Here is a 27254-nt window from a genome sequence, read left to right on the forward strand (position 1 = left end):
GTCAGGTATGACACTAAGCCACTGGTAGGCCAGCTATCCTTAAGGAACTGTCCAAAGGAATTCATGGTACTAAAGAAATTCTTCACTGTTCAAAAGGGTAATACTGCCACCTACCAGGGAAAGCCAAAATACAGGAGCAGGTCACCACATCCAAGGAAGCATTTCTCCGGCTATGAACAGCAAAAGATAGAGACAACTGAAGTCACATTCTTCTTCTGCCTTTTGTCACTGTTCCGTTGTTATACAGAGGCTTGAGCTTGCTGGAGGGCATTTACTAGAAGACAGCATTCAATTACGTCACGACAGCTCACGTGCATTTTATAAGCTGGTGTGTATCAGGGACTACTCCAAACGCAGAGCATGATTTCAGACCCTATGCACTGGTTTGATGGCATGGCTTAAACGAAAACTTAGTAATAACAGGGGCACTGAAAACATGCTGTGTGAGTTCTCTCACAACTTCCTGTGTCCAGGAGGTGGATGTTTATGACAGTCACTTCTTGGCAGGATGACAGCTCAGCTACCTGAACTTCTATAAAGCACCCTACCCTGATGCTGCAGGACTGGCCACCTTAGAGATCTCAGAAAGCATTTCTCTGCTTCCTGGTCATACCTACCTAAAAAAAAATAGACATGGTCTATTAATTAATACCCAAGTCTGAAAATGCACATAAAATTTAACGCTGAACATAAAGGTTTGAGTCACCACATACCCACCCCATCACCTCGTGCTCTGAAATCCAGAAAAGTGTCCAAGTGACATTTGTACTAAAGACACCAAAACTGCATTGCAGCCCGTCACCTGGACTATCCCCAGCCTGCTGAGATCACCCATAAATTCTTAGTCTATTCCTCAGTGTAATACTGGACAGTATCACATGTTCCTACTACTGCTTGTAATTTTGAAAGAACAGGGCTAAACATAAGCTAGACACTTCTGCTGACAGGTACATGGCTCAGGAGTGATCCCTCATCAGCACAAGAACAGAAAACTGCAGTTACTCAGTCAAGATTCTTTCTTTAACTGAACAGTACATGTCATGCCTGCAGGCTGTGCCTCTCTGCTCATGTGCACCTGCAGAGAAATTCCTTTTCATGCTAGTAAAACATTTTTACAACAAGATGTCTGGGACCAGACCTGTGAGGAGGCAGCTGCACTACCTGCAGGCACCCCTTCCCTTCCCTGTGGGACACGTGAGACTGGGGAAGGATCCAGTTCCCCAAGCACTGCTCCTGCTGTAGCAGTTGGCTGGACAAGGAAAATGCAGAGCAAGGCAACAGGCATCATTTCTGAATCTGGGCTACAATGTTCTGCACATCACTAAGACTCTTCAGTACAAGCCAGAGCTGTGTCTGACACACAAGCGACAAACGTCTTGAATGCAGACATTCTGCACAAATTCTTGAACTCTGTGTGCCATTACAAAGCTCTTTTGAGGCAACAAAAATAACCCCTTTAGTATCGTGGAGGAACCAGATGACCCTTTTTTCTCAATGGCCATCAATAAAAAAACAGTGAAGGATGATACCAAATCAAATTGGCTACTGAACTGTGATAGCAGGAGAGCTCTAACAGGCAGTCTTGATGGCCTTAGCCACAACACTTCTGCCTGAAACAAAGTGGTAGGAAAATGCTCCAACATACAACGCAATTATGAGTACAGTGCATATACAACTAACAGTTATTTAAAGAAAGCAACAGATGAATAAAAATAGTCCTAGGAAGGTTCTACGTTCTGAAGAACCCCTCGATCAATCCTGAGCATAATGAAAATCTTCAGAAGGAAAACACAGAAGTCAATGATGACACTTTTTAATTTGATATGGTCATACTTTGTGTCAAAATAACTTGTCAATAGAGTAAGACAGAACTAGAGAACAGGCAAGTTTCATATTTACAGTCATTCAGAAGTAATAGTGTCAAAGCCTATCTTGAATAGTGGTGACAGAAGCACAAGAACATACAGAGAATCACCTTTTTTAGAACATTATTAGAATTTTATTACATTATCTTGCTAACTATTAAAAGAATCTGTTGCATTTTTTACTGCCTGATTCTAATTCACCAACTCCTCAAAGTGATTTGCAATACAAAAAAAACAAAAGCCACTTTTTCTGTCTGTAAACAACAAAACCATCCACTTTTGTTTTCCCAGACATAGCAGAGTTCACACTAATGCTTTACTCTTTACCATTAAATAAAAAAAATAAAGAAAAAAACAAACAACAGTTGGGCAAAGGGAAAAAACAGACCAGGTCAGTGGAATCATTCAGTTGGATTCTGGATGACAATCAGGAAGTAGTCTTTATCTGGAGAAAAAAAGAAATAAATTACTCTTTCATTGTTGATATTTTTTTCACAGCAACAGTAAAACTCAATATTTTTTGTATCTCCCTGGTATGCTGTGAGAACTGTAAAGTTCTGACATTCATTCTCACTGAGCAAAACAGGACTGGCATGTCAGATCACTTATTTTTGAGTCTTACAGAGAAAAGGCATCAGATTTAAGAACTGCATGCTCCCAAGGCAATTGAACTTAACTCAGTTTGTGCCTAGGAAGTAACTGTAACTGGCACATGCAGTGATGGAATCAAAATCAGTGGTGCAAGATGGTGACTTCCTCCATCTCACAGGCAGGCTGCTGGGCTGCAGTGACAGTAGCTACATTTTTGCTGGAGCAATGCTCCTTCCTCTCTGGTTTCCACATGAAGGATGAAAAAAGCCTGCTTCAGCATACAAGCCGGAGCCTGCCTTAACATCTGCCTGGCCAGTCCCTACAGAGCACCCTACTGCAACTGCAGTCTCCTCCTCTGCCTCCCATCAGCACAAGCCCACAACAGAGCCAGCGCAGCATGGAAGAGCAAAGCTGAGTTCCTGCCACATTAGTGAACTCATTGCTTCCCATTCTATAATTTGATTAAAAAAAACGTTGCTGCTGATATAACTGTACAACTCCTGACTACACAAATGAGTTCAGAGTCGAGCAAATCCAGAGGAGGCCACAGAGATGCTGCGAGGGCTGAAGCAGCTCTGCTCTGGAGAAATGCTGAGAGAGCTGGGCTTGTTCAGCCTGAACAAGAGAAGGCTCCAGAGAGACCTTAGAGCAGCTCCCAGTGCCTAAAGGGGATACAGGAAGCCTGGAGAAGGACTTTAGACAAGGGCCTGTAGGGACAGGACAAGGGGGAAGGGCTTTAACCTGCCAGAGGGGAGACTGAGATTGGACATTAGGAGAAGCTCCTCCCTGTGAGGGTGCTGAGGCACTGGCACAGGGTGCCCAGAGAAGCTGTGGCTGCCCCATCCCTGGCAGTGTTCAAGGCCAGGTTGGACAGGGCTTGGAGCAAGCTGCTCTAGTGGAAGGTGTCCCTGCCCATGGCAGGGGGTTGGAACTGGATGAGCTTTAAGGTCTTTTCCAACCCAAACCATTCCAATTCTATGATTCTACAGCTAGAATATGCTCTATTACATTTCTCTGATCTGGAAAGATCTATTGGATTGCTTTATCACTTAGCCTGCAGTGCTGAACTGAAACTTCTCTCAAAATACATTCCTTTACAACTCTTGTGTTGTAAAGGAAAGACACAAAGCATGAGAAGCTGCAACATGCTCTCAAAAACTGACACTTTCTACTTTGATCAAGATGAAACAAGGAAATTTCCCACATTCAAACACGAAAAAAGCAAACTTAGGTCAATGATAAGTTTCAACCTTGAAGCAAGCAGAACAGCTTCTTGGTAAAGAAGAGATTACACAATATGAACAGAGCAGCAGGCAGAACTTTTCTCTCAGGCTGACAGCATCAACCTCATGAGAATTCTGCTGGATTCCCTGAAGCCTCCTTTGTCCCCACTCACTTTTACCTGGTGCTACCATGATCTCATTTTTCTTGGAGCGAATCCTCAGGAAGGTGAGGTCATTCTGGGGGTCGATGTCTCGCACGGTGCTCCTCGCTTTCATGATGAAGCTGTGCATGAGGCCTGCATACTGAATTGTTGTGGAGTTGTCCATAGTACTTTTGATAGGAATACCTGCAAGGAACAGGGGACAGGAAAGGTCAGCGACAAAACTCCAGACCTAACTCTGCCTTGGGCATCAGCAAGTCCAGCTGGGGTAGCTATTTATCCTAGCAGATGTTGCCCCTACACCAGGGATTAGAAGTGGTTTTTTTAAAGGCTTAAAGGAAGAACTTGAACAGAAATAAGATGTGGAAAGGCTAAGATCTGGAACCACAGGTGTAAGTGAGAAGAACTATTTACCTCTAGTACCACCAGTGCTTTACTGATGCTTTTTCATTTATTTATGAGATTTATAAATATAAATAACTAGTAACAAAAATAAATTCAGGGTGGGTGGGGGGAAAAGAAATAAAAATGTTTCAATTTTGTTCTCCTAAATGGGAACTTCTTTTCCTACCAGAAAGGCTCCTGAACCTCACAGTTAAATGATTTTCAAGTAAGCCAGGCTGGCATCAGCACTGACTGTAGAGGACATCACCTGCTGCATCATATTGTTAAGAAGCTGAGGCTCCAACATTTAACCTAAGAGTTGAGGCAGTCCTGCAAGGTCCTTGTGCACCAGCCAAGAGGGCAGACCCACTGTCTGGCCAGAGCTTTCCCTCCCTTACACTTCTGTCACCCATTAGACATGTTTTCCCACAAAAAGCCAGCCAAAATTCAGCTCCCATGTCAGAAGAGTGCAGCAGCCAACTACCAAGTTTCTGACATGGCAGAAAAACTGCTGCAGGTGGATGTTCAAATAAGCACAGCTTCAGCCTGGACAGCACAATCCATCATTCATGACCACGAAAAAGCAGTGAGCAGGGACACAACGTGCATACAAGCATGCAATGATCTGATCTTCAGAATATTCATATACAGAATCATAGGATCACCTAGGTTGGAAAAGACCTTTGAGATCTTCAAGTCCAATCTCCACCTCAGTACTGCCGAGGCTACCACTAACCCATGTCCCTGAGGGCCTCATCTGCACAGTTCGTGAACACTTCCTGGGATGGTGATTTCACTATCTGTCATCTTTTTTAAGGATTATTTCTAGGAAATATTCAAATTAAACTGATAATCACACAATATTAAGAAGTTGGGCTGCTCATGGCATATTCAGAGTGCTCTGGATGAGTCTGCTATGTTGGACTCTTCAACTCATGAGTCCCATGAGGCGACAAGCATCAGACGGCTCAAGTCCACCAAAACAGCAGTATTCTGGGCATGCACAGCAGCAAGACTGCAATGTCAGGAGCTCTTTTAGTGCTACTAATAAAGGCTTTGACAGAACAGTCTCAGACACTGCCATAACTAAAATATTTCTATGCTTTTGCAAAATTTTTTAATGTATTTATTTCCTAAAATAACAAAGTGAACTTGCAGAAAAGCAGAAATGAGAATTGAGTTTTCTCTTGTAACCTAACTACTGTCTGTCTTTTGGTTTCAGGTATATCTTTACTAAAGACAGAATGTAACCTAAACACAAGTATAACAATCAGCAGCCCTTAAAAGCGCACAGCTGGAACTAGCTGTATCTCAGCAAACCGAGAATGACATCGTACCTTCCGAGTTCACAACAATGATTCCCTGCACTCCCTTTTGGCTCTGAATTCGCTTCAGTGTTTCTTCCACCTCAGCCTGCAAACAGAGAAAGCACAAATCAAGAGAATATTACAGCTGCTGTTTGCCTTCCACCAAAGCTTTGTAATACTGTGCCTGAAAGCCACACAAAGATGTATCAGGCACATACCACCTACACTGTTCTACGCAGCTAAGCACCTGCACTTTGGTACTACCTTTTCTGCATGGTCTTTTCAGTTGTCTTCCGTCTTTGCTCTTCACTCCTCTGTGATTACAATACTGGGGAAACGTGGAACTCCCTCTAATCTTTCCCAACCCTCCTGCAACCTCCCACATCTGTTCCTTGCTGTAGGCTTGCAACTAGATGATTAGATTTGCTTAGTCAGGCTGCTGCAATTTACCTGTCAAACAAATATCATGTATGAAAACATATATGGAATTTATGAAAAGTAGAAGATACATTCTGAATGCAAGACCACCTTCCCTTTTATCAAATTAATGCTAAGAACAATCACAAATAAGGGTAAAAAACAATAAATGCCATTTATATATATATAATTATGATTTGTGTTGGAATAGCTGCAAGATGCTCACAGAATCAGAGAGTGATCTGGGTTGGAAGGCACCTTAAAGCTCATTTAGTTCCAATCCCTTCCACTAGAGCAGCTTGCTCCAAGCCCCTGTGTCCAACCTGGCCTTGAACACTGCCAGGGATGGGGCAGCCACAGCTTCTCTGGGCACCCTGTGCCAGCGCCTCAGCACCCTCACAGGGAAGAGCTTCTGCCTGGTATCTGAACCAAACCTCCCGGGAAAGCACCCGCTGAACACGAACAGGGCCGCACCCGCGCGTTCCTAGCACAGAACCCAAACCCGAACCCAACTGGGGGGGACTGAGAGAAACCGGAGAGAGACCCAGGAGCTGCCCACAGCCGCGCAGCGCCTCGGACGCGGACGGACCCCGCTCGGCCCAGCCGCCGAGCCGGGCGGGGCAGCCCCACTGGCCCGGGCGGTCCCAGGGCCGCGCATCTCCGCCTCACGAACGCGGGGTTTCGCTCTCCGGAGCTGCATTGAAGGCGCGCGTCCGGCGGCACCGCAGGGAGCCCGCCCTCCCCTCCTCAGCCCGGCGCCGACCCGAGCAGCGCGGCCGCGGGCTCACCCACCATCTTGAGCCGCCACCGCCCCGTCACGGCCCCGCGCTGCGCCTGCGCCCGGCCCGGAAGCGCTTCTAAGGGCGGGTGTTGGTGAGGTGAAGGCGGGTGAGCTCTGCCCTCGCATAACGGCGGCGGGCGGAGAGGGCTGACACACGTGGAGCACTGTGGTACGGTTCGGTCCTCGTTACAGGGAAAGGATGTGGATGGGCAGGAGGGGGTCCAGAGACAGGCCACAAAGATGCCCCAAGGAGTGGCCAGAACGTGAGGGAAGCCTTCGGACATGAAGGCTCAAGGCAGATGTCACCGTATTGCAGTAGTTAAAGGGTGGCTATGAAAAAGAGTCCCTTTATACAGTGACTGCATGGAGGAGTAACGGGCACAAGTTACTCTTGGGGGGACGGAAAAAAAAGGAAAACTTTTTACACCAGAGAAAAATCACCCATTGGAATAGGCTGGATCCAATAGGTTGGATCGGGTCCCCAGCAATGGTCATGTTAAGATCTGGACATAAAAAGTTCTGGGACATTGTATCTGGCTCTGCTTTCCACAGAAAGGTTGACCACATGATCCTCAGCATCATTTCCAACCTGGTGTAGGTGACTGTGATTCCATGAACAATTCCTCGTACATGGCCGTGTTTCTCGCAGCTTGAGGAGCATCTCAAGAAACCTTGGTCAGCGTTGGAACAAGCCGTGCCCGATGGCAGCACCGGGCCAGGGGACCTGCGGCTGCCAAGGGGTCGGTGTGCGCACCCTCACCTTGGGTCCCTCGCCCGTGCCCAGCCCTTGCCCGCAGCTACAGAGAGCCTGAAAGAGCGCTCTGGCAAGGCAGGGAGCCCATGCGGGGCGTTTGGGATGTCCCAGCACCCAGTGCCAACAGTACCAGCCCCCTCCAGCCCCAGGAACCCAGAGCAAGTCGAAACCACTCTTCTGCCAACGCTGTTTGTGTGTGCTCAGCAGCAAATACAAAGAGATCTTGGGTCAGAAGAAGATCAAGAAATGTACTTACAGAGCAACAAACACCACCACAGAAACTCCACAAAACAACCTTCTAACACCAAACTACAACTACCTTACTTTAAACTGCAACCTACTAAGTGCAGCTCTTCTACTAACTTCAAATCTTCTACAAAAAACAACTCTTCTACTAAAAAGTACAAAACAAAAACTATAAAACCCACAAATCTCCTGACAAAAAACCAGCAACTCTTCTTATTAAACCATCTTCCTGCTCCCTGAAGACCCCCATCTCGGTCGTCCCTGGAAGCAAGCAGCACAAGGTCATTTCAGTGAGGCTGTGATGGTCACTGCGCTTGCCGCAGCCTGGGACACGCTGGGGAGAGCGTGAGTCTGCTGCGGGGCTCAGCCCCGGCTGGGGCTGCGAGCCGGGCTCTACGCGATGAGGCTCGGCTCGCGTGGCCCAGAGGCAGCGCAGGGCAGCGATGTGGTGGCGCTTGTGGCACCGGGCACCGTGTCCCTGCAGCAGGGTCAGCCCCAGCGCGGCAGCCCCCGAGCCACCCTCACTGCCGGCACTGGATGGGGGCACGTGCTGCCTTACCGCTGCTCACTCCATCTCCTCCTCCTCCTCAAAATAGATGTCGACATCCGTGTGCTCTTCCTCCTCCTGCAGCCCCACATGGAGCCTGCTGGCAGCCTCGTCCTCCGGCTCTAGCGTGTTGAAACAGCCTGAAGCAAAAGGCAAGCACAAGAGCGCGTTGGTGCTGTCCTGGGCAGCGGAGCAGAGCAGTGGGACGGGGCTCTGGGTACCCGGCCCCCTCTCACTGCCCGGGCAGGGCAGTGGGTCCCTTGGGGACGCCGGGGGCTCCTTGTCCAGCAGCACGAACCAGCTCTGACAGGCTGGCGGAGGATCCTGCGCCTGCTGCGCTTCAGCACCTTGCGGGGCGGTAAAGGCTTGAGGACCTGCCAGAGCAGAGGGCAGGGGTGAGCGGCCGTGCTCCCTGCCTGCGGGACCGGGGCACAGACCCAGCGCTGCGCCTGCCTTGGCACCCAGCGTCCTTACTCTGCGTTTGCAGGTCTTTTCCTGCTCGCTCCGGCAAGAGCTGGGCTGTGCTGCCAGCAGGACCAGGGTGGTCTTCCCGTGGGGCTGCACGGTGGCACCGAGTCGGTGACCGTGGAGCAGGGAACCAGGGACTACAGCAGGCAGCGGGACAAAATGGCTGGTAGCAGGGCAGAGGGCTTGGGGGTCCAGGAAGGGTCAGAGGGAGCGCAGGACAGGTGTAGGGTGCAGGGGCGAAGGTCTGTGTTGCGCCTCTCACTGGTAACGGGCAGATGCCGGTGGGACACGGGCTGCAACAACACAGCTCCGTGACACCGGAGTTCAGGACCAGCTGCACAGCAGGGGACACGGACAAGCCGTGAAGGGGCTGCAGCTTCATAGGGGACATGGGGCAATCCTAACTTTACCTCTTGTGATGACTGAAATACACTCTTGTGCTTAAATAGACAGTAAACTGGTTGAACGCTGTGCTGGCCAGTTCCACGGGGCCAGGACCCCCTGCCACAATCAGCCTGGGACCGAGCTGAGCAGTGCTGATGTGCTGCAGTTGGGATGCGTCCATGGGGGTGGAATTCAGCCCTGCTCAACTGCGGGATGCAGGCGGTAGCAGGACATGACTGCGTGGCCACGTCCTCCAGGCGGGCCTGGCATGGGTGAGCTTGTGTGAAAAGCTGCAGCCTACGCACAGCGAAGGCTGCGAGGGCAGCACAAGATGTGGTGCCAGCAGCGGGTGTCCAGGGGTGGAATTCAGCCCTGCCATGCTCTTTTGCCAGTGTGCAGGGGGCTGTGGGATAACTCACGGAGAATGCATACTCCCTTTCTACAAGGTTTGACGTGGATAACTTGAAGGATGATGGGTACAAGGTACATCTGGGGAGATTCCACCTCACTCAAGGATTAGTTACCACCATCATAAACAACCAGCAATTGGAATAGTTACCTCAGAGAATTGCTGGATTCCTCAGAACTGGACACTACCAAGTTTGGGCTGGGTAGAGCTTTGGGACTTCACATCAAGCTCATGCTTTGCCTATAAAGGTTGGAGCAGATGAACCATGAGGTCTCTGCCAGCTTGGTATTTCATGGTTGTGATTGAGGCAGCCTCTCGCCTCACCCCCACAAAAGCACACACACAATTCTTTGGCACATGTATGCTTTGTAACAGACAACAAACAATGATGAGACCTCCAGCTCTTTAAGTAGTTTTATAAAAGTATTTGACTTACTGAGATACTGTTACAGTTACCTGAGTATTTGAAATTACAATGCAAGGAAACTTCAACAAGGAATTTCAGTACAGTATTTTACAATCCAGTGCTGCTGATCCCAGTTTATAGATGAGTTCACTAGAGCACATATACACAAACAGTGATTCTTGAAGAAAATTAAAAGACACCACAAAAAGAGGGCTGGAAATACCAATACAGCAGAGAGCTGAGATTACAAATCTGGTGCAGCATGTAATAAAAATGCAGAAAATAAAATCATACAAACTTTACCATTTTTTTGTTTTAATTTCCTCAGAATAATAAACCTCCTTCTTTTTAAATGCCAGCATCTTGATTGAAACAATTTCCATTCTAGATCAGATGAAGACATGATGCATTTCCTGTGCATTTAATTAGTATATTAACATCTCCTGAGCTGGCCAGAGTAACAAGGCTTTGTTAGTTCTTCCATCAGCAGCTCAGCATTTCATTTGGTCATGTCATTCTCCCAAGGGAAAACTCTAAATAAAAGTTATTTTTAACAGTCAAGGAATTGGCATCAATTGGCAATTGCCTGCATTGGCAGACCCTGCATTGTGACATACTATGACTTCATGCAGTTTGTGTTGCTCAATCAGCTGGATGGGAGACAAATTCAGTCATCTGCTGAAAATGTTACTTGGAAGCCCAGTTCCTCACAACCTGCAATCTGGGCTTCGGGATGCTCTGGGCTCAGCTCCATCTTCTTTCACCAGCTCCCCATAAAGAGCCGAACTGCACCAGCGGCTCATATGAAGTCCTTTTTATTTCTACACAACGGGCTGTAAAAACTGAACAGATTTGTTCACATTCCCAATGCTGACAGAGCAAACTGGCTGAGGAATCTTAACCTCCGACTTCAGAAATGTCACCAGTTTTACACGAGATATTTGCTTTAATTTCTGTATATTTTGGCCAACCCCAGGTTTCACAGATTATTTTCCCCCTCTTCCTCCCTCCCAATGGATTCTTTATTTTTTTATTTCTTTATCTTTTAAAATCCTGTCTGGTGCTTGGGATATCCAGCCCCCTTTCCCCCATCCTAGTACAGCAGAAAAGACATAGAAACATGCCATTTAAATTAAAGAAAAATGGAATACATGGAATCCCGGACTGCAAAAATATATACAAGCATTTACCTTGTCCTGAACTAAACATTTCAACCATAAAAATATTCAACAGCCACACCCTATAGAACTAGGGCTAAGGCTATTTCAATTATAACTATTCTTCAGTTTAAAAATATAGGGCTGAAAGCCTTTTGGGTGATATTTATACATTAACAATAGTTCTAGGTTCCCTACATGAATCATAAAGCATTATGCAGAACACAGACTATTTGTCATAGCTTAATCTTGCATTATCTTGCTTAATTTAATCTCTCTTGGAAATATGTTAGATAACTACCTTTCATTGTAAGAATTCATACAAACAGAATATATTTTATAAGGCTTTTTTTTTTCCTCCTCGTGAGCTGTGTACTCTAAGAAATCCATCAAACCTTTCTGAAGTTGGCAGATTTTTCTCCTAGTAAACCCATGAAGTCAGATTGGTTCTACCAGCAATGGAACTGTAAGAGAGGGTCATTTCTGTGTCATCAGAAACCCTTTTCCATGCCTTTCCTAGAATATGCATGACAAAAGACCTGCTCACTCTACAGGCTGAGAATCCTGCCTTCCAGTAAGCATCTCTTTGTACAACCCAAAAAACTCAGTCAAAACCTGCAGTGCCCTGGTGGTTCTTAGACCTGAATCAGTTCTTCCCTCTTTAGTTTAGACAGAAGGGTCAAGAGGAAAGAAATGCTCTTTTCAAGACTAGAAGTTCAGTTTTACAGTTTCCCACTGTCCTGTTTTGGCTCCCATATCCAAAAGCCTCTTAAAATCAGCTCCTGGCCCAATGCTTTGAGCTGCATTATACTTTAGTACGTGCTACATGGTGCTTCAAGTGTCACATCTCCTACCATGGCTACCAGCTCAGCTTACTGAAGTTTGCTTTCCTCCCTTCACACAGGGAAGGAGCTGACCATACCCAAAAAGTGCATTCAGTCTAAAGGAGCAGTAAAATGCAAAATGTTATTGTAAACCAGAAGAGAACTGAGTATTAACAGATTCTAAAAGTAAGTAAAAGATGTTATTAATTCAATAGGAACTCCCTACAGAAGTTACTAGCTACAAGCAGTGAATTAGCTTAGAAACCTCCCTCAAAACTGTGAGTTTCAGTCTTTATTGAACTATTCACTGATGCTCCAGCTTTTCAAAGATCTGCAATTCCTGTCTGAATTTTCTCATCCTCTTAGCCTTAGCCATCAGTTCATCACCAGAAATGCTAAGTACTATCATATTCTGACTCCAGTTGTTTGGTACCTCGTCCTGAGAACGCAAGAGCCTTCAGAGCAACTGACTGCAACATGTAAATAACACTGACAATAACATCCACTAACACTGTTGACAAGAAACATCAGTCTGCAAACAGGAATCTACATGGAATCAGTGCAATCCCAGGTGGTCTTGTCTTTTGCAAAACAAGTGAAGTACCACAGTGTTAATAATGATTTAAAACTTAAATGTGTTACACAGAAAAAAAAGATCAGAACTCTTCCAAGGGCACACAGAAAGGTTCCAACAACTTTGGGCGGGTGGCTGTTTTGCTGAAATTAGCAGAATTAGGAAAAAGAAAACCAAAGCAAAGCTTTGCCCTGGATTTGTGCCACAGTTTGACATCCCCTTAACCAGCAGCTTGAGTCCAGCTGGCATGTGAGCAGACTCCAGGCAGGGAAAAAACAGTCTGGTCACACTTGAGATAGAAAAAAGGGCTGAAGTGATGGATTTGCTCATCGACAGGCTGGCTCTACAACACTGCTGAAAGAGGCTTAGGATGCTGCTGCAGCACTGCAGCTACCAATGAACTTCCCAGTGCATCAGTAGCAAAAAATGCTACTAAAAAGGAAAGACAAAACTATTGGTAAAAATCTGTCAGTTGTTAAGGACACATTCTAATTAATGAATGGTAAACCAAAGCAGAGCCCAAAGCTGTATTAAAACCTCTACATAGGTCAGAATTCATTTGTAGCCATATCTGATTGCTCATTTGATTTCTGAAAGTGCTCAGTAGAAATCCAGAGTTACTGTGGATAAAACCTCAGGATAACATCCACTTACTTACACATTAGTATTGTTAAATAAATCCAAGTCAAGTCTACTTTACAATGAAGTGTGCAACAAGCAGAAGAAGTGAAGACCAGACATTGTGTTGAGTTCACATTCTTCAAGGTGCAAATTTTAGCTATTCTTGCCCAAATCCTTCTGTTTCTTCAATTGCAAACAACAGCTTTTCCTTCAACTGCTCATAATTCTTATAGGGTGGAAGGTCTAAGCGATTGAAACTGAAAATAAAGAAAAAACTTAAATAGTAAAAAAAATTAAACCATCACAAAAAATCCAATATGAATATAAGTAATTAAACTTTTTGCTGTGTACATGGATACCTGGCTTTATATCCTTGGAAAAGCAGACTCCAACATAAATTTATGTACTTCTGAGAGCAAAAGTTAGAGTTCAAGAACTGAACAGTCAGAAATGTAGTGTGCTAGGGATGGGTTTTCATGAACTTTCCCTCGTTGGTTAACTAGAGTCATCATTCACATTTGACATGTGGATTTACTCACCTGATACGCAGGAGGAACATGAATGTGGCTACTTCACTATGAAGATAGAGTGTAGTGATTACTAAAGATCAATCCCCTCTCTTCAGACAGTATTGTTTATTACTGTATGTTTTCAGTAGTACATAAATCCATGAAATCTACAATGGAATCTGCTCCCTACCAGTTCTTCAACAGTTCACCTGGTTTATTGGTATAACTTGCTGTTTGCTCTCACACAGCCTTAATCAGTGAAGTATATCACCATTTACTACAATCTCCGAGTAGATTGCTGTCAGCAAAACAAGGACAGCAGCAATAGTTTGGTTTGTTACATACTCACCAGGTATGACTTCTAGGTAACCAATTTTCCTTGCCAACTTTTTCAATACAAAATTTCTGGGGTCCGTTGCTCCCTGTAACAAATTGAGATAAACAAGGTCTAGCCACTGTTGCATCAGCAGGCAAGATACTACAACTGAAGTGTTAAGGGCTTACACACAAGATTGCCATTACTCACACCAATAAAAGACATCTGTCCTTTGCTACACAACTCTGTCTAGCTCAAAGTATGCATGTGGTGAAATGCATGAATTTGAAGTGACTTTGAAAGTCAATACACTAGGTGTAAACATCCCCTCCACCTCTTTTTCCATCACAGCTCAAATATATGTAGGGCCTACAAAATAGCATTAACATAAAAATCATTAAAGTGCCCATAAATTTGCAAATCAGTTCTTTTAAAAAACACAGCTAATGCATTAGAGGGATTATTTATACATACCCATGAGGTCAGCAAATCCTCCCACTGGTAATCTGCATGTTCCAGTAACAAACTGCAAGAGTCTCATTCTCTTCTCATTATCTATTTCTTTCACAAACTGAAAATTAGTAATTGAAATTAACATTTAGGGATAGATTTGATAGTCAGATTTTCACATCATCACCATCTACAACAGGCAATTTACATGATTTACAGATGGCTGGATTAGCAGTAACAACATCTCTGTGTACACACTACAGACATTTTTCAGTAACTCTGTTCTGTGGTAGGCAACTTCTGTAGGTCTGAGAACAAAACAAAGTCTACAAACCTGCCAGAACCACACTATCTGCCTGCTGGTCCTGGTGTAGTGCCTGTAGATGGTGTGTCGCTGCCAGTCATTCAAATCAATTTCTTGCATTCCACAGAGAAGCACCTTGAGGGCAGAAAAAGTGAAATAAACACAAGTTATGACCTTCCTTCTGTGACTGCCCATGTAGAAAAACCGAACATCAAGTGCACCCATACTTAGAAGCATTTACACTGATAATATACTTGGTTTTAATTTTAATTACCCCCAAAACTTCTACAACAAAGAATGATGTCTGCTCATGACGTGTGTTTGGAGAAGGCACAAAACAGAAGGCATCTGTATCATGAAAAGTGGAACAATTGTATTTAGACATTCAAGCCAGGAACAGTTTATCACTGCCCAGCCATACAGTCCTCTGTTAGGAACAGGCTGTTTTGGGTTTTAAGGTTTTATCTTTCTAAATTGAACAGATGCTTCAGAAACTGCAATTTTGAGAGATTAAAATCACCTAAAACCTGGCCCGAGCTATATGTGATCATCTATTGTATATCTGTTTTTCATCTCCCTTTCTGTCAAGTTACTCATTCTCTGAACACAGGCAAATCAAATTGCTGAGGATTACAAAAGCAACTCTATAAGAAAGTGTCTACTGGCAGAATCTTAGCCTTTAGAAACACGTAAGTAGGTTGCAAAAGGTAAGTGAAGGGAAACACATTAATCCAATACACTCCATCCAGTTTCCCTCACATGTCCTTTATAGTAGTGTTGTCAGCCTTGGCAAGTTCTGCTCTTCAGACCTAATGACTGGAGTATTTTATGTGTAATGACCTGGATGCAGCAACAGCCAAACAATCCTTTACCTCCAGTTCTTTAGCATCAAAATACTGCAGATACTGTTGCGGAAGAATTTCATTGAAGCCTTCAAAGAAAGCTTGTGTCTGCTCCTCAACACCTCGGGAGAGTCTCCATTCTGCTACTAGCCTGTAGAAAGAGATACAGAAAGATGATTTAAGCGGCCCATGCTAACCCATGTCCACATCTTTGTTAGCTTATTTTGAGATGAGCTGTGAGGGAAGTTAAAACAATATGGAAAGTCTGGAAAGTTCTGGGGATAGAGCATTGTGTAATTTTATTAGTTACCTTTACTCTCTGCAAGTGATTTTGTTTTTTAAGTTAAACCCCTATGTTTCCAACCATTCTGCTATGAAAGTATTTTAGATTCAAAGAAGAGGCAGCATCTATTCACTGATTATATTAATGAGAGCACAGCAGTCCCTAGGTATCTGAAGAAAGAAAAAGATGCAGAGCTATATTTGTCTACTATTCTCCCGAGAAATCTCAAGTCATTATCCATGAAAAGGTAAAAACTAGGTCAAGTTGCACTGGAGAGGATTAAGTAGGACTGCTAGCTTACCAAGAAATGACTATGTCCATTTGGAAAGTTCCAAATTTGTTTCTGTTAATCATGAAACTTTGTTCTGTGGCAGAAACTCCACTCTCCATTAATAAAAGGGTGGAAAGCAGGCAGGAGACCCGAAGAACCTGAACCCAGGGAGAAGCAGATATTATGCTGAATACAAGCCTAACCTGTCAGAAGAAATGGAGTCTAAAGGAGAGATGGCTATTTTCTGATTTCAATCCTAGAAACTCTGGGGACTTAAAGCAGGACTTAGAGTAAGACAGGAAAACAGGAGTGAAACTGGAATCTGTGCTCTCTCTGGGTTCTTAAAAACTCAAAGAGAATGGTTTTCTGCAGATCCTCCCTATTTTCTACCCCAATATTAGTACTTTGAAAAACTGCAAAATGCCAGGGTGCTTGTTCTGCAACTGCTACCTTTTCTGTGAATCACTGAAATGTCTTCAGATTACTCATGCAATGGAAACAAAATCCACTCCCTCCTCCCTCACCCCTTCCTGTGAACGGAGCCTTCATGGAACACAATATAAGGAAGGGAGGAAAAAAGTTCACTGTGATTCAGTTTGTTTTGTGCCTGCAATGTGTGACTTCTTGTTGTTTTGCAAACACGTCCTCCATGTTTGTATGTTGAAGTTCACACCTTAAAGCAGAGCTTATGTACTGCTGCACACTGAGGAAGAAGGGAATATTTCAGGACAAAGCAGGTCACTGTTTACATTTCTGTTCTTTCATCACACTCAGGCTCCTCTCAACTTACTGCTTTAACACATCCTGGCACTGCAAACGTAATCATTTATGACAATAGAACTTGTGACCCTGTTACAAATGCCAAGACCTAATTATGCTACAAGACCTCTTCACGTAAACCTAGCAAGTAAAAAAACCTATCAAGTATCTCTAAAAAAAATAAGTATCATCACAAATGATTCTTAAGTTTAAAAACATAAGAGGCTGGGTAGAATATCAGCAGGCTATGAAGCAATATAATTCTAATATTAAACATAAGCAAGTCTCATTAAGTATCTGACATTCACATTTGTTGTCGTGATGTTCTGCTAAACTTAAATATCCCTGGAAAAAAAGTGAACCTTCTGCAGTCTTTGGGAGAAGTGGATTTTAGAAACTTTATTCCTATCAATATTCTTTCAAATATGATATCCAGACAATGGCCACTTGTTGCCCACAACAGCAATTACTCAGAAACAGAATTTTAGCAATGCTTCCCATTAGAGTTTTGACTATCTTGTCTTGCTAGAAGTAAAGAAAGAAATGACTAAGATGAGAGTATTTTAAAAATCTTCTTGTATTCTTACCTAATGTATTCTTCTTTGTTTTCTTCTGTGACCAGAATGTTGCTACCATTTGGCTTCAAATCATGGCTTTTGATTTCACCCAGAATTTCTTTATCAACTGAGAAAAACATTTCCAAGCCACATTCTTCAATATCATTCTCTCTGTTAGGAAAAAATATGATTTTTTAATAACTGTGTCAAGACCTTGTATTCAGTAGAGGAGATGGGTATGAAGAACCTTAAGAAAAAAAGTTTGGAGCTAGATAATCAGGATAAGGAAACATTACTTACACAATCATTATGGTTTTGCAAGCAGTACTGACTCACTGTACTAACATGCATAAATAGATCAGAAATTTTTCATCAGCTGTACCCTTAAACTTACCCATCACAAGGCTGACAAGCCACCTCCTAGCATCTGTGGAACATTTATGGAATACAGAAACTTTTAAAGTAATGACATTTTTGCATGTTTCATTGAATGACTGCTTCTTCTAACAGGTAATGTAAGGACAGTGTTAAACAGCAGCTGTCACTTTGTCAGATAATAGCAGTAAGAAGCAACCAGGATTTAGTTAAATGTTTACTGAATTACCTTCAACTCCAGTAGGTATTATATATGAGACAATCTTGTAAGCATATACTGAAATGTTCAAAGCTCCCAGGTTAACTAAGTACAAATACTTCTGCTAAAGAGGAATTCTTTGAAATTTTCACATAGAAGGAATCTGTAGCCAACAAACATTGCTCAAATAAACTGTTCTCTTTATAGGTGTGAATAACCAGGAGAATAGCAGGTACAACACTATATGTTGATGGATGCTTCTGTAAAGTGAAGAATCACTTGCATATGCAGAGGCTTTGATGACCATTTCCCCCCAAAATGCAGTGCAAAAATCAAGATATTTGTCCTCAACCACAACACAGAAATGTTGAGAACACTGCTGTGGTTTATCTAGCTCCGTGATGCAACAGTGCTTCTGAACTTGATCTTTCCAAAACACATGCTATTGCAGGACATCTCAGATGTGGAAGGCAGGCTTCAGACGGATGGATGATGAAATAAAATCATCCCTTCCTTTTAAAATGAAAGCTACCTGCTCTAGCTCAGTCTGAGCAGACAAGTTTGACTAGGTGATCTCTAGAGGTCCTCTTCCAGATTCAGCCAATCTGTGACATTTTCAAAGTTGTGGGAACAAGACAAAGAGCCACCTAATAGGAGAAGTGCCACACATTCACAAGTACTGAAAGCATCCTGGCAAGTGCCAAAATTTGCTTTTTGGTGAGTAACAAAATTATGTCTGCCCTGACAGACGTGACTTTTTTCCCCTACAAATTTGCAGCCATTTCCTTAGAGACCATCTTCATCAGCAATTACAGCTAAGCTGGCTCAGCAGCACTAAACGTGAAGTTTGGGTCTCTCTGCCTTGAGGTCAATGTGCACCCATCAGAGGTCTGAAAGATTTTCTCCGGAATATTCATACCTTTAACTGCATGCATCATTTTTGTGGCATCTTTATTCAAATAGCAACTACTTAAAGTTTTCCTAATGGAATTTTAACTCATTACACCTTTTAGCAGCACATACATTGAGTACAGAACATGCTGCTGTTGGAAAACCAACTCAAAATCCCTCTCTCAATTTATAAACATCCTGTAAAGCTGCTTCCACCATCCCCTTCCTTCATTCAAGAGAATGCTTCCATGATTCACCATTACAGCTTCCATGATTCACCATTACAGGAGGTAATATTCCTGTCTTTTGTGTTTATTTCTGCACTTCTAACACCAGTCTATCCCCACAGCTTTTAGAAATTTCTCAAAGCATCTTTAAAACTATTCTGGCTTTGTATGAATCTTAAGTAAAATGGTTTCTCTCTCCAGTCAATTTTTTTTCTGCTAAATTGTTTTTACTATAGCAGAAGCAAATAATTTTTAACTGAATTTGTCTTTTTGTCTTTTTTTTTTTTTTTTTAACTGCTAGGACAGGAAAATCACCTTTGTTATTGAAACAGATGGTGCACATCAACCATGGACTACAACACCCTTGAGTGCTGCTATTATCTAATCAGTACAGAATGACAATGCTTTAGACCTAAGGGGTTTTAAAAATTATTTCTGAAAATATTTTTAACAGGTAATTCCAAAATAATGATGGTCTAAAAACTCCAGATCCTTTATGCTTGCTGGTCTCTGGAGAGGAATCTGCAAAGCAGTGGAAAACGAGGACTCCAAACAGTATGAATGTAGAGGGGACAGATGACTGACAATGCGTACATGGAAGAATAACTACAGTTGCTCACCTCATATTATTGTACGCTAAACTTTTCTCTTTTCTAACTCACGCAGGTACTACAGAGAAACACTGAATGGATTTTTGCTGATTTCATCAGTTACCTGGTAAGTTTCAGTGGAATTTGCTCAGGCCATTTTATTTGTAACAGCGTTCAAGACTGCCACATTGGTAGAATGTCTAGCTAGGTTTATTTTAAACCAGCAAAAATAGAATGCAAGAGGCTGTGCAGATTATTCAATGAACCAAAAAGGGGTTTGCATTATCAAGTTATCTGTGCATTTAAAATTACAGGAAAACTCCAGTACTGCTCTGCAATTGATACACTTCCCAGTGATAATAAATTTAACACCTACTTCCTGGCATAAGTGAAAATAAAACCCATTATATTGCTATTTCAAGAACAAAATCAAGTCAAACTCACTTTACCCAGATGAGAGAGTTGTAAAACTCTGGGTCAACAGATTCTAAATCCTTGAGTCCTACTGGCTTGTTTAGGATACGTTTATAGAACGGCAGAGAGAAACCAGTGTCAATGAATTTCCCATGGAACAAAGCCTGAAGAACATGAAAACAGAAAAAATAATGCAAAGGGTGATTTAATATTTAATACGACAACATTCTGTACTATGCACCAGTGATATCTGACAGCCAAAGAATTAAAATAACCTTGAACATCAAGACTGCTAATATACTGAATTAACTTATACCAACAGCAGTTATAAACAAACACCTGGTTATAGTTTCAACTAAAAAATGAATGAATTATTCATCTGATGATATGCTTGAGGGAAGGGATGGGATCCAGATGGACCCTGACACGCCTGAGAGGTAGGCCAATGCCAACCTCATGAAGTTCAGCAGTGCAAAGTGCAAGGTCCTACACCTGGGTTGGGGCAATCCCAGGCACAGCTACAGGCTGGGCAGAGAAGAGATTCAGAGCAGCCCAAGGAGAAGGACTTGGGGGTGTTGGTCGATGAGAAAATGAACATGAGCCAGCTTCAGTGTGCGCTCGCAGCCCAGAAAGCAACCGTATCCTGGGCTGCATCAAAAGGAGCGTGACCAGCAGGTCAAAGGAGGTGATCCTGCCCCTCTGCTCTGCTCTTGTGAGACCTCACTTGCAGTATTGTGTGCAGTTCTGGTGTCCTCAGCATAAGAAGGTCATGGAACTGTTGGAACAAGTCCAGAGGAGGCCACGAAGATGATCAGGGGACTGGAGCACCTCCCGTATGAAGACAGGCTGAGAAAGTTGGGGCTGTTCAGCCTGGAGAAGAGAAGGCTGCGTGGAGACCTCATAGCAGCCTTCCAGTATCTGAAAGGGGCCTACAAGGATGCTGGGGAGAGACTCTTCATCAGAGACTGTGGCAACTGGACAAGGGGTGATGGGTATAAACTAAATTGCAGAGATTTAGGTTAGATATCAGGAAAAAGTTCTTTACTGTGAAGGTGGTGAGGCACTGGAACAGGCTGTCCAAAGAAGTGGTAAATGCCCCATCCCTGGCAGTGTTCAAGGCCAAGATGGACAGAGGCCTGGGCGACATGGTCTAGAGTGAAGTGTCCCTGCCCATGGCAGGGTGGTTGGAATTAGATGATCTTAAGGTCCCTTTCAACCCAAACCAGTCTATGATTAGTTTATAGAAAAATTACAGGACAGAACCCCTTCTACTTTTGAACTTACCATGGCAATGAATCTTCCAATAAATCGGAAGTATTTCAGATGATCTGGATTAATGTAAGAGGCTGGGTTTATCTGTAAGCAGTAGTTATCTTTCCCTGCATATTCAAACAGGCAATACATTGGGTTCAAAACTTCATGTGACAATAGAAAGAACCATTCCCTGAAATCACACAAACAAAAACACATTTCAAAATAAATTAAATTAGAAATTACTTTAGCTAGCTCAGGTTGCCTTAGGTACTTGTTGGCACAGTCAGTTCGACCTCTTTACCAGGAAGTCCATTAGACCAAACTGAAACCAAATTGATACTAAGACAAATTATTACATGCAAAGTTACAATGATATACAACTGTCAGTGGTTTTGATACAAAAACAGCCTTATCTAAATAAGATTAAAAGCCTACCACCAATTTAAACTTGAGTGATTAGGGAATGCCAATTCATATATGCGCTTCTCAGTTACATTCCTGTAAAGACTTTTGACTTGATGTACCTCTCAGTTACACTCCTGTGAAGACTTTTGACTTGAAAGTAGATTTCCATTCACTTTTTCAATAAACCTCTACTTTGACATGAACTGTTGTGCCAAAGGCTTACTGTCATTCAGTAGATTAATCACCTCAATGATCAGAGATGCACAAAGTAATTCCTAATAATTCCATGCAGTTTCAAGACATGCATACACATCTTAAGGAACTGTCTTCCCTAGATATTCTGAAGGAAGATAGGGAATGAACTTCACTAATATTTTGAAAGCACTGCAGTTTAAGTATCTACTTTGGGGAAGTCTTCACACCAACAATGCAGAAAAAGGTATAACTTGCCATTTCATGTTAGTTTACCTTGCAACACCTCCATAATCTAAGCCTTCTTCACCAGGGAAAATGACCCATAAGCGTCTCCGTAGATCCTGAGGGCTGAAGCTCATTATCTTAGTGAAAGAAAAACAACCAATTTTTTTTAAGAGAACAGCTGTAAGCACTGGCTAGACTTACTACTATTTGCTATCAAGCAATATAGCATTTAATAATTCAGAACATAAAATGAACTATGAGTGCCTGAAGTACACGCTTACGGAATGTTCATGCAACTTGAAGCGTCACTGCAAACCTATTTCCATAGATTAAAGATACGTAAAAGAAAAAAATAAATAATAATCCTGATATTAAAGACCTGGGCTACTTAGGCCAGCAGCCTGTCTAAGGAACTTTACTAATCCTGGATTTAATACCATGACCAAATTTGTAATTATGCTGATTTGGTCAATTGTCAGAGGTTTACATGAAGAAACTTCACATGATGCTTTCTGTGTCCAAGAACCTCAAGTTTTGTTTGCCACAAAAAGCATGGAATTTGGGTCAAGATTTGCATTTTAATATCTCTCCTGGATGCCTGTAGTAATCACCACAAAAAAATTTATAATCCTAGCAGAGATACTGCAAACGATGACTAACAAGTATAAAACACTACCTTGGGGCTCTGCAATGATGTCATCTAAACTATGGATCAGGCACCCTGCTTTCCTAAGGAAACCTTGGTTTGCTGATGTTTATAGAATTATATAATCTCACTTGATTGTTTCCAGTACAGCATAATTTCATTACCTCTACAGTTACTGTAAAAAACACCAAGCCAGCCCATATGCAGAAATAAAGCTGGAGCTAGTTTTCAGTTACAGGATTTATTTTGCCCCTTTCTAACCCTTTTTATTTAAAGGCATCATTGTTCCAAATGAGAAGACTAGCCAACAGCACTGCCTGTTGCTTCTGCTAAGCCAGTCTACAGTAATTTGAACAAGAAAACATTAATCCTTATGTAAGAATATATTTAGCTCAAAACACACTGTTCTATTTGTTCACATTTCCTGGCTTGACACATCTGTGATAATTCCTACAAGGAATGAAACCTGACGACCTATAGGAAATAAGAATAACTTAAGAAGATAGGGACTTTTAGCTTCGTCTGTCCCTAGCCAAATTTGTTTTAAGTTTCTTAAGTTACTTTTAAATCAGGAAAATAAAGAAGTGGCCAAGATGAATCATTCCATGCTCTTCCAAGCTCATTTCTATCTTATGAAACTGACAAAGAGCTGCTTTTGGCTTCAATTTAACCAGCAATGAGTGATTTATTGCCACAACAAACATTCATAAAGTAAAAGTAAAATTCAAAAGCACCTAGAAATACTGCATAGGAACAAATTTTAACCATGGTTTAGGTCTATAGACATTAACAAGAATTTTGCTACTAAGAACCTAAATAGAATTAGTATTTTTTGTTCCTTTTAACCATTTCATTACTCATTTAAAGACCCAGGATCTCTGTAACACCGAGACTAAGATCAACTTGATATATTTTGGTACACAGCCCATGCTAATACAACAAAACTGTTAGCAAAAACATGTCAACAAACATGAAAACTTCCCGAGATGGGGGAGCTGCTCTGCTGCAGCACTCCCCTCAAATTAACTCAGGTTTTAAAAAATTCTGAGGGAAAAAAGATAACACCTTCTCTGTCAGATGAATCAGTCTTTGGAGCCAGAACTTCACATTTTAGCATGATCTTAATATGGAAGTATGAATGTATCCTAACTATTAATCTAGTAGTTATTCTCACTTAAAATAACATTAACAAGATGGCAAAGGATCAAGAGTGACACAAGACAATAAATTTTATCAACTCAACTTCTCATGCCCACTACTAACAAGTTTTAATACGATACCTGTTGAAACGAATCCTCGAATAATGTTTTTCTGCTCACTGTAATTTTTATGTGCTGTGGCATTGCCAGTTGCTGAAATGAAATTTTCAGAGGTGAAGTATACAATCATTTGAAGTTTTTAATACTGTGCTTGTACTGTTATTTGTAGTTAATTGTATTGTAGTATATATTGCTTTAGGAAGTAGTTAATAATTAATGTAGTTAATAATTGTAGTATATATTGCTTTAGGAAGTACAGTTGAATTTTACTAATCCACATAAAACAAACCCAGGAATTGTTTTAATTTACTCCAAGAAATTGCTTCCACTACAGTGAGTATATCTGCAGTGAGATATACATGTCTCTAGAGCCTGCTTACAACAGGTTCAAATACTATACTCTTACAAGACAGCAGAAAATGTCAAGATCAATAACATTCTAGTTTAATAAAGAATTAAAAATTGAGAAAATTCAGGTTACTCTGTGCCACATTCAAAGTGAAAAGTTAGACTAGTCTATTCTGGTTTTCAAAGGATAATTCACTGACTCTTGAAAACTGGAACATTCAAACCGGAGACTTTTTCCTCAATACCAGGTTACTTTATTTCTTGATATACATTGAGTTTAGAGGATCAAGACTGACGCTCTGGAATCTGATGTTACAGCACGTACTCTCCAATGTTTAGACATGCAAGTTCTGAGTCATATGCCCTGCATTTTCTTCCAGATGTCTATATTTGTGCAGAAAGTAATGTTAACTATAAAAATTCTGCATCTCCCTGTATTCCCTTATTAACAACAGAAAGCACTATTCTGAACACCCCCCCCCCAACTTTAAAAGAAAACATCAGTTTAGCTACTTTTTTTATTCTAGAAGTTTCAAAGCCTTAGCTTACCTACCTTTAAACTTTATGAGTTTATATACATCCTGTATTTACTCCTTCCTACTTTAACTCACCTTTAATGTTAAAGTAGTTTGATTACCTTCACTTGCAAGATATTAAAGGAGTTCATTTAAAGCATGTAAGCAAAACCCAAAAATGCTAACAAATACTCCCAAGTGATGAATCCATACCTGACACCAGAATCTGAAATAATGGACCTTTGCCTTGAAATCACGCACATAAGCTATCTGCGGTCCATTGTCTCTGGAACCAAAAGGAGATCAAACAAATGAATTTCAAAAGTGGTTTTGTAACATAAGTAAATGCCTGCATCTGTATTGGTTATACAGTGGTATGGTTTAGGTGCTAACTAGTTGGAAGCTTCTTATTTACATTTTTTGATTTTGAGGTGTGTTTTTTTGTTGTTAAACTATAAAAAAATTTTCTCCACTGTGGAGTGTACACACACCACTTTTAAACAGTATCCGATTATTAACTGTAAAGAAGAATCTAACAATAAGGATGGGATAACATTCAGTTAGTTAAAGTTGGGACTTAAATTCTGGTTTTAAGTCCATCCTGGTCCCTAAAAGTCAAAGACAGGCAGACTTGTAACTGGAAGGAAGGGATCTGGTCATCAACAATACTGATGAAGCTCCTCCACAACCCTTACATCTTGTATAGTACTTGGCAAGAAGGATTCTCAAGTGTTCAAGACACTGCCTTCTTCAGGGGCAGTTATCAGTGGATGAAACAAACCCAGAAAATTAACAAATCTTACTATACATAAAACTTCCTGCATACAAAAAGAGAGAAAAACCTTTTAAAAATAGCAAGCGCTGAACTCAACATGGCACTAAGCCTTTAAAAGTCAAAACACTTACAGAGCAGACTTGCCAGTGCGGGGATCTATATAGGTAGTGGTTCTTCTATTGTGATCCACAAAATATGGAATACCATCCACAGTAAATCGCATTTCCCAGCCCTCTGGTAAGGGTTTCTCATTTAACTGACTATGGATACAATAAAAAACACATGGTAACTGATCAACTTCATACATTCAGTCATTACAGCAATACCTGACACAGTAAAAATTGTGGCAGATCTAGAAAAGCTACGGATTGAGAAACTTTGCATTCAGTATTTATTCTGCCTTTTTCCCCCCTCTCAATTTTTCATGTGAGTTCTCAATTAGGCCAAAAGGACTGTTCAAATAAACATTAGCTTATTTGACTGCACTACCTTGAGTAAGGGCAAATGGAAGTTAAAGAGAAAAATGTCAGCAAGGTTTAGCAATGTTCCTCCATTAAACAACATAATTTTGTCTTCTAACTATAGGCTATTACTTGAAAACTGACTTAATTTTACTAGGCAGCTTTTGGTACCTCATGTGCAATCACAGCACCCAAAAAAGTTTCAGAATGGCAAAAACAGAGGAAAATGCAAATATTGATCTTTTAGAATTATTCAACAACTTTCAACTCAAGTCTGGTATAAGCAAAAATAGGTTTCAATATATTTGGAAGACCTGAGCATCATCACTTCAAAGTGTTCACACAGTGACTTTTCTCTACAGAATTACATTGTAGAACCATGCTTCTAACTGTGAAGCCAGCACACATGGTTGTTGGGTTGTATTAAAGAGTATTCTCCACACACACAGCCCCAGAGGTGACTGAGATGTAAAAGTTGTCACCTATGGCTACAGCTATTAGCTCTCCACATGTACTTGGTTTTCTCTCCCCCATCCCCCTTCTTACTCCTCTATGGAGAACAGATGAAATTGCTTCAGTAAACGGAAGTTTTCAGTTCAAACAGGAAGAGCTGGGATTGAACATCCCTCACCCTTATTTCATAACCTGCCTTACTCCAGAGACTCAGGGTGACCAAAGCCCAAAATCAACAGTACTCCATCACTTTCAGTAGCACCTCAAGCTCTCTCTGTCTCTCCCTTCACCTTTTTAAAAGGTGTGAGGTGGTGGGCTGCAGTTTTTCAAGTTTTATTTCTTCCTGCCTCTTAGCCATTTACTATCTAGGAAATAAGCAAATTCTTACTGAGGATCCTCTGCGCTATCCCACCCATCACTGTATAAAAGAAATCCTACCCCTAATGATACAAATGTTTAGACACATGTTTCAGAGTAAGTAGGAGCTGTTCTGGGGAATGAACTTACTGCTATTGACCAAGACTTTCCTGGAAATAGTGCCATTACTAAGTAATATTTTGACAGTTCCATTTTGGTTAGTACCTTTCAACAGGCTGCCTGCAGTGTGTAGGA

At 42.0% G+C, this 27254-nt stretch overlaps 2 protein-coding genes across 6 annotated transcripts in view; both read right to left on the reverse strand.

Annotated features, from left to right (window-relative positions):
• Positions 1–1797: 1797 nt before the first annotated feature.
• DYNLRB1 (dynein light chain roadblock-type 1) lies at positions 1798–6815 on the reverse strand. Of its 2 annotated transcripts, none has more exons than XM_061441339.1 (4): positions 6741–6815; positions 5562–5637; positions 3859–4026; positions 1798–2310 (listed from the first exon to the last, which is right to left on the reverse strand). In XM_061441339.1, the coding sequence occupies exons 1-4, from the start codon at positions 6741–6743 to the stop codon at positions 2267–2269; spliced, it is 291 nt and encodes a 96-aa protein (XP_061297323.1). In that variant the 5' UTR covers positions 6744–6815; the 3' UTR covers positions 1798–2266. The 2 variants fall into 2 exon arrangements, with proteins under 2 accessions (XP_061297323.1, XP_061297322.1); XM_061441338.1 differs by having other exon boundaries at positions 3853–4026.
• A 3123-nt stretch (positions 6816–9938) lies between these two features.
• Positions 9939–27254, reverse strand: part of ITCH (itchy E3 ubiquitin protein ligase) — a 66622-nt gene continuing 49306 nt past the window's right edge. For all 4 annotated transcript variants that reach the window (XM_061442061.1, XM_061442060.1, XM_061442062.1 and 1 more), the window contains 12 exons: positions 25860–25988; positions 25167–25239; positions 24112–24183; positions 22234–22322; positions 21391–21550; positions 20137–20270; positions 17441–17581; positions 15571–15691; positions 14729–14833; positions 14419–14515; positions 13978–14050; positions 9939–13376 (listed from right to left, as the gene is read on the reverse strand). In XM_061442061.1, coding sequence (XP_061298045.1) covers positions 13277–13376; positions 13978–14050; positions 14419–14515; positions 14729–14833; positions 15571–15691; positions 17441–17581; positions 20137–20270; positions 21391–21550; positions 22234–22322; positions 24112–24183; positions 25167–25239; positions 25860–25988 — 1294 coding nt within the window. In that variant the 3' untranslated portion in view covers positions 9939–13276. The remainder of the gene's footprint in view (positions 13377–13977; positions 14051–14418; positions 14516–14728; positions 14834–15570; positions 15692–17440; positions 17582–20136; positions 20271–21390; positions 21551–22233; positions 22323–24111; positions 24184–25166; positions 25240–25859; positions 25989–27254) is intronic.

This window comes from Pezoporus flaviventris, unplaced genomic scaffold, assembly GCF_033815535.1.
Source record: "Pezoporus flaviventris isolate CSIRO_AGI_PZ_B2104156 unplaced genomic scaffold, CSIRO_AGI_Pfla_v1 ptg000213l, whole genome shotgun sequence".
Lineage (NCBI taxonomy): Eukaryota > Metazoa > Chordata > Aves > Psittaciformes > Psittacidae > Pezoporus > Pezoporus flaviventris.

What these genes read in the sequence shown, in the direction of transcription:
- DYNLRB1 (XM_061441338.1), bottom strand. An exon ending in CATTGTTGTGAACTCGGAAG is followed by an intron (nt 4,027 to 5,561) that starts GTACGATGTCAT and finishes TGTTCCTTGCAG; the next exon opens with GTATTCCTATCAAAAGTACT. An exon ending in CATGGTAGCACCAGGTAAAA is followed by an intron (nt 2,311 to 3,852) that starts GTGAGTGGGGAC and finishes TTTTTTCTCCAG; the next exon opens with ATAAAGACTACTTCCTGATT.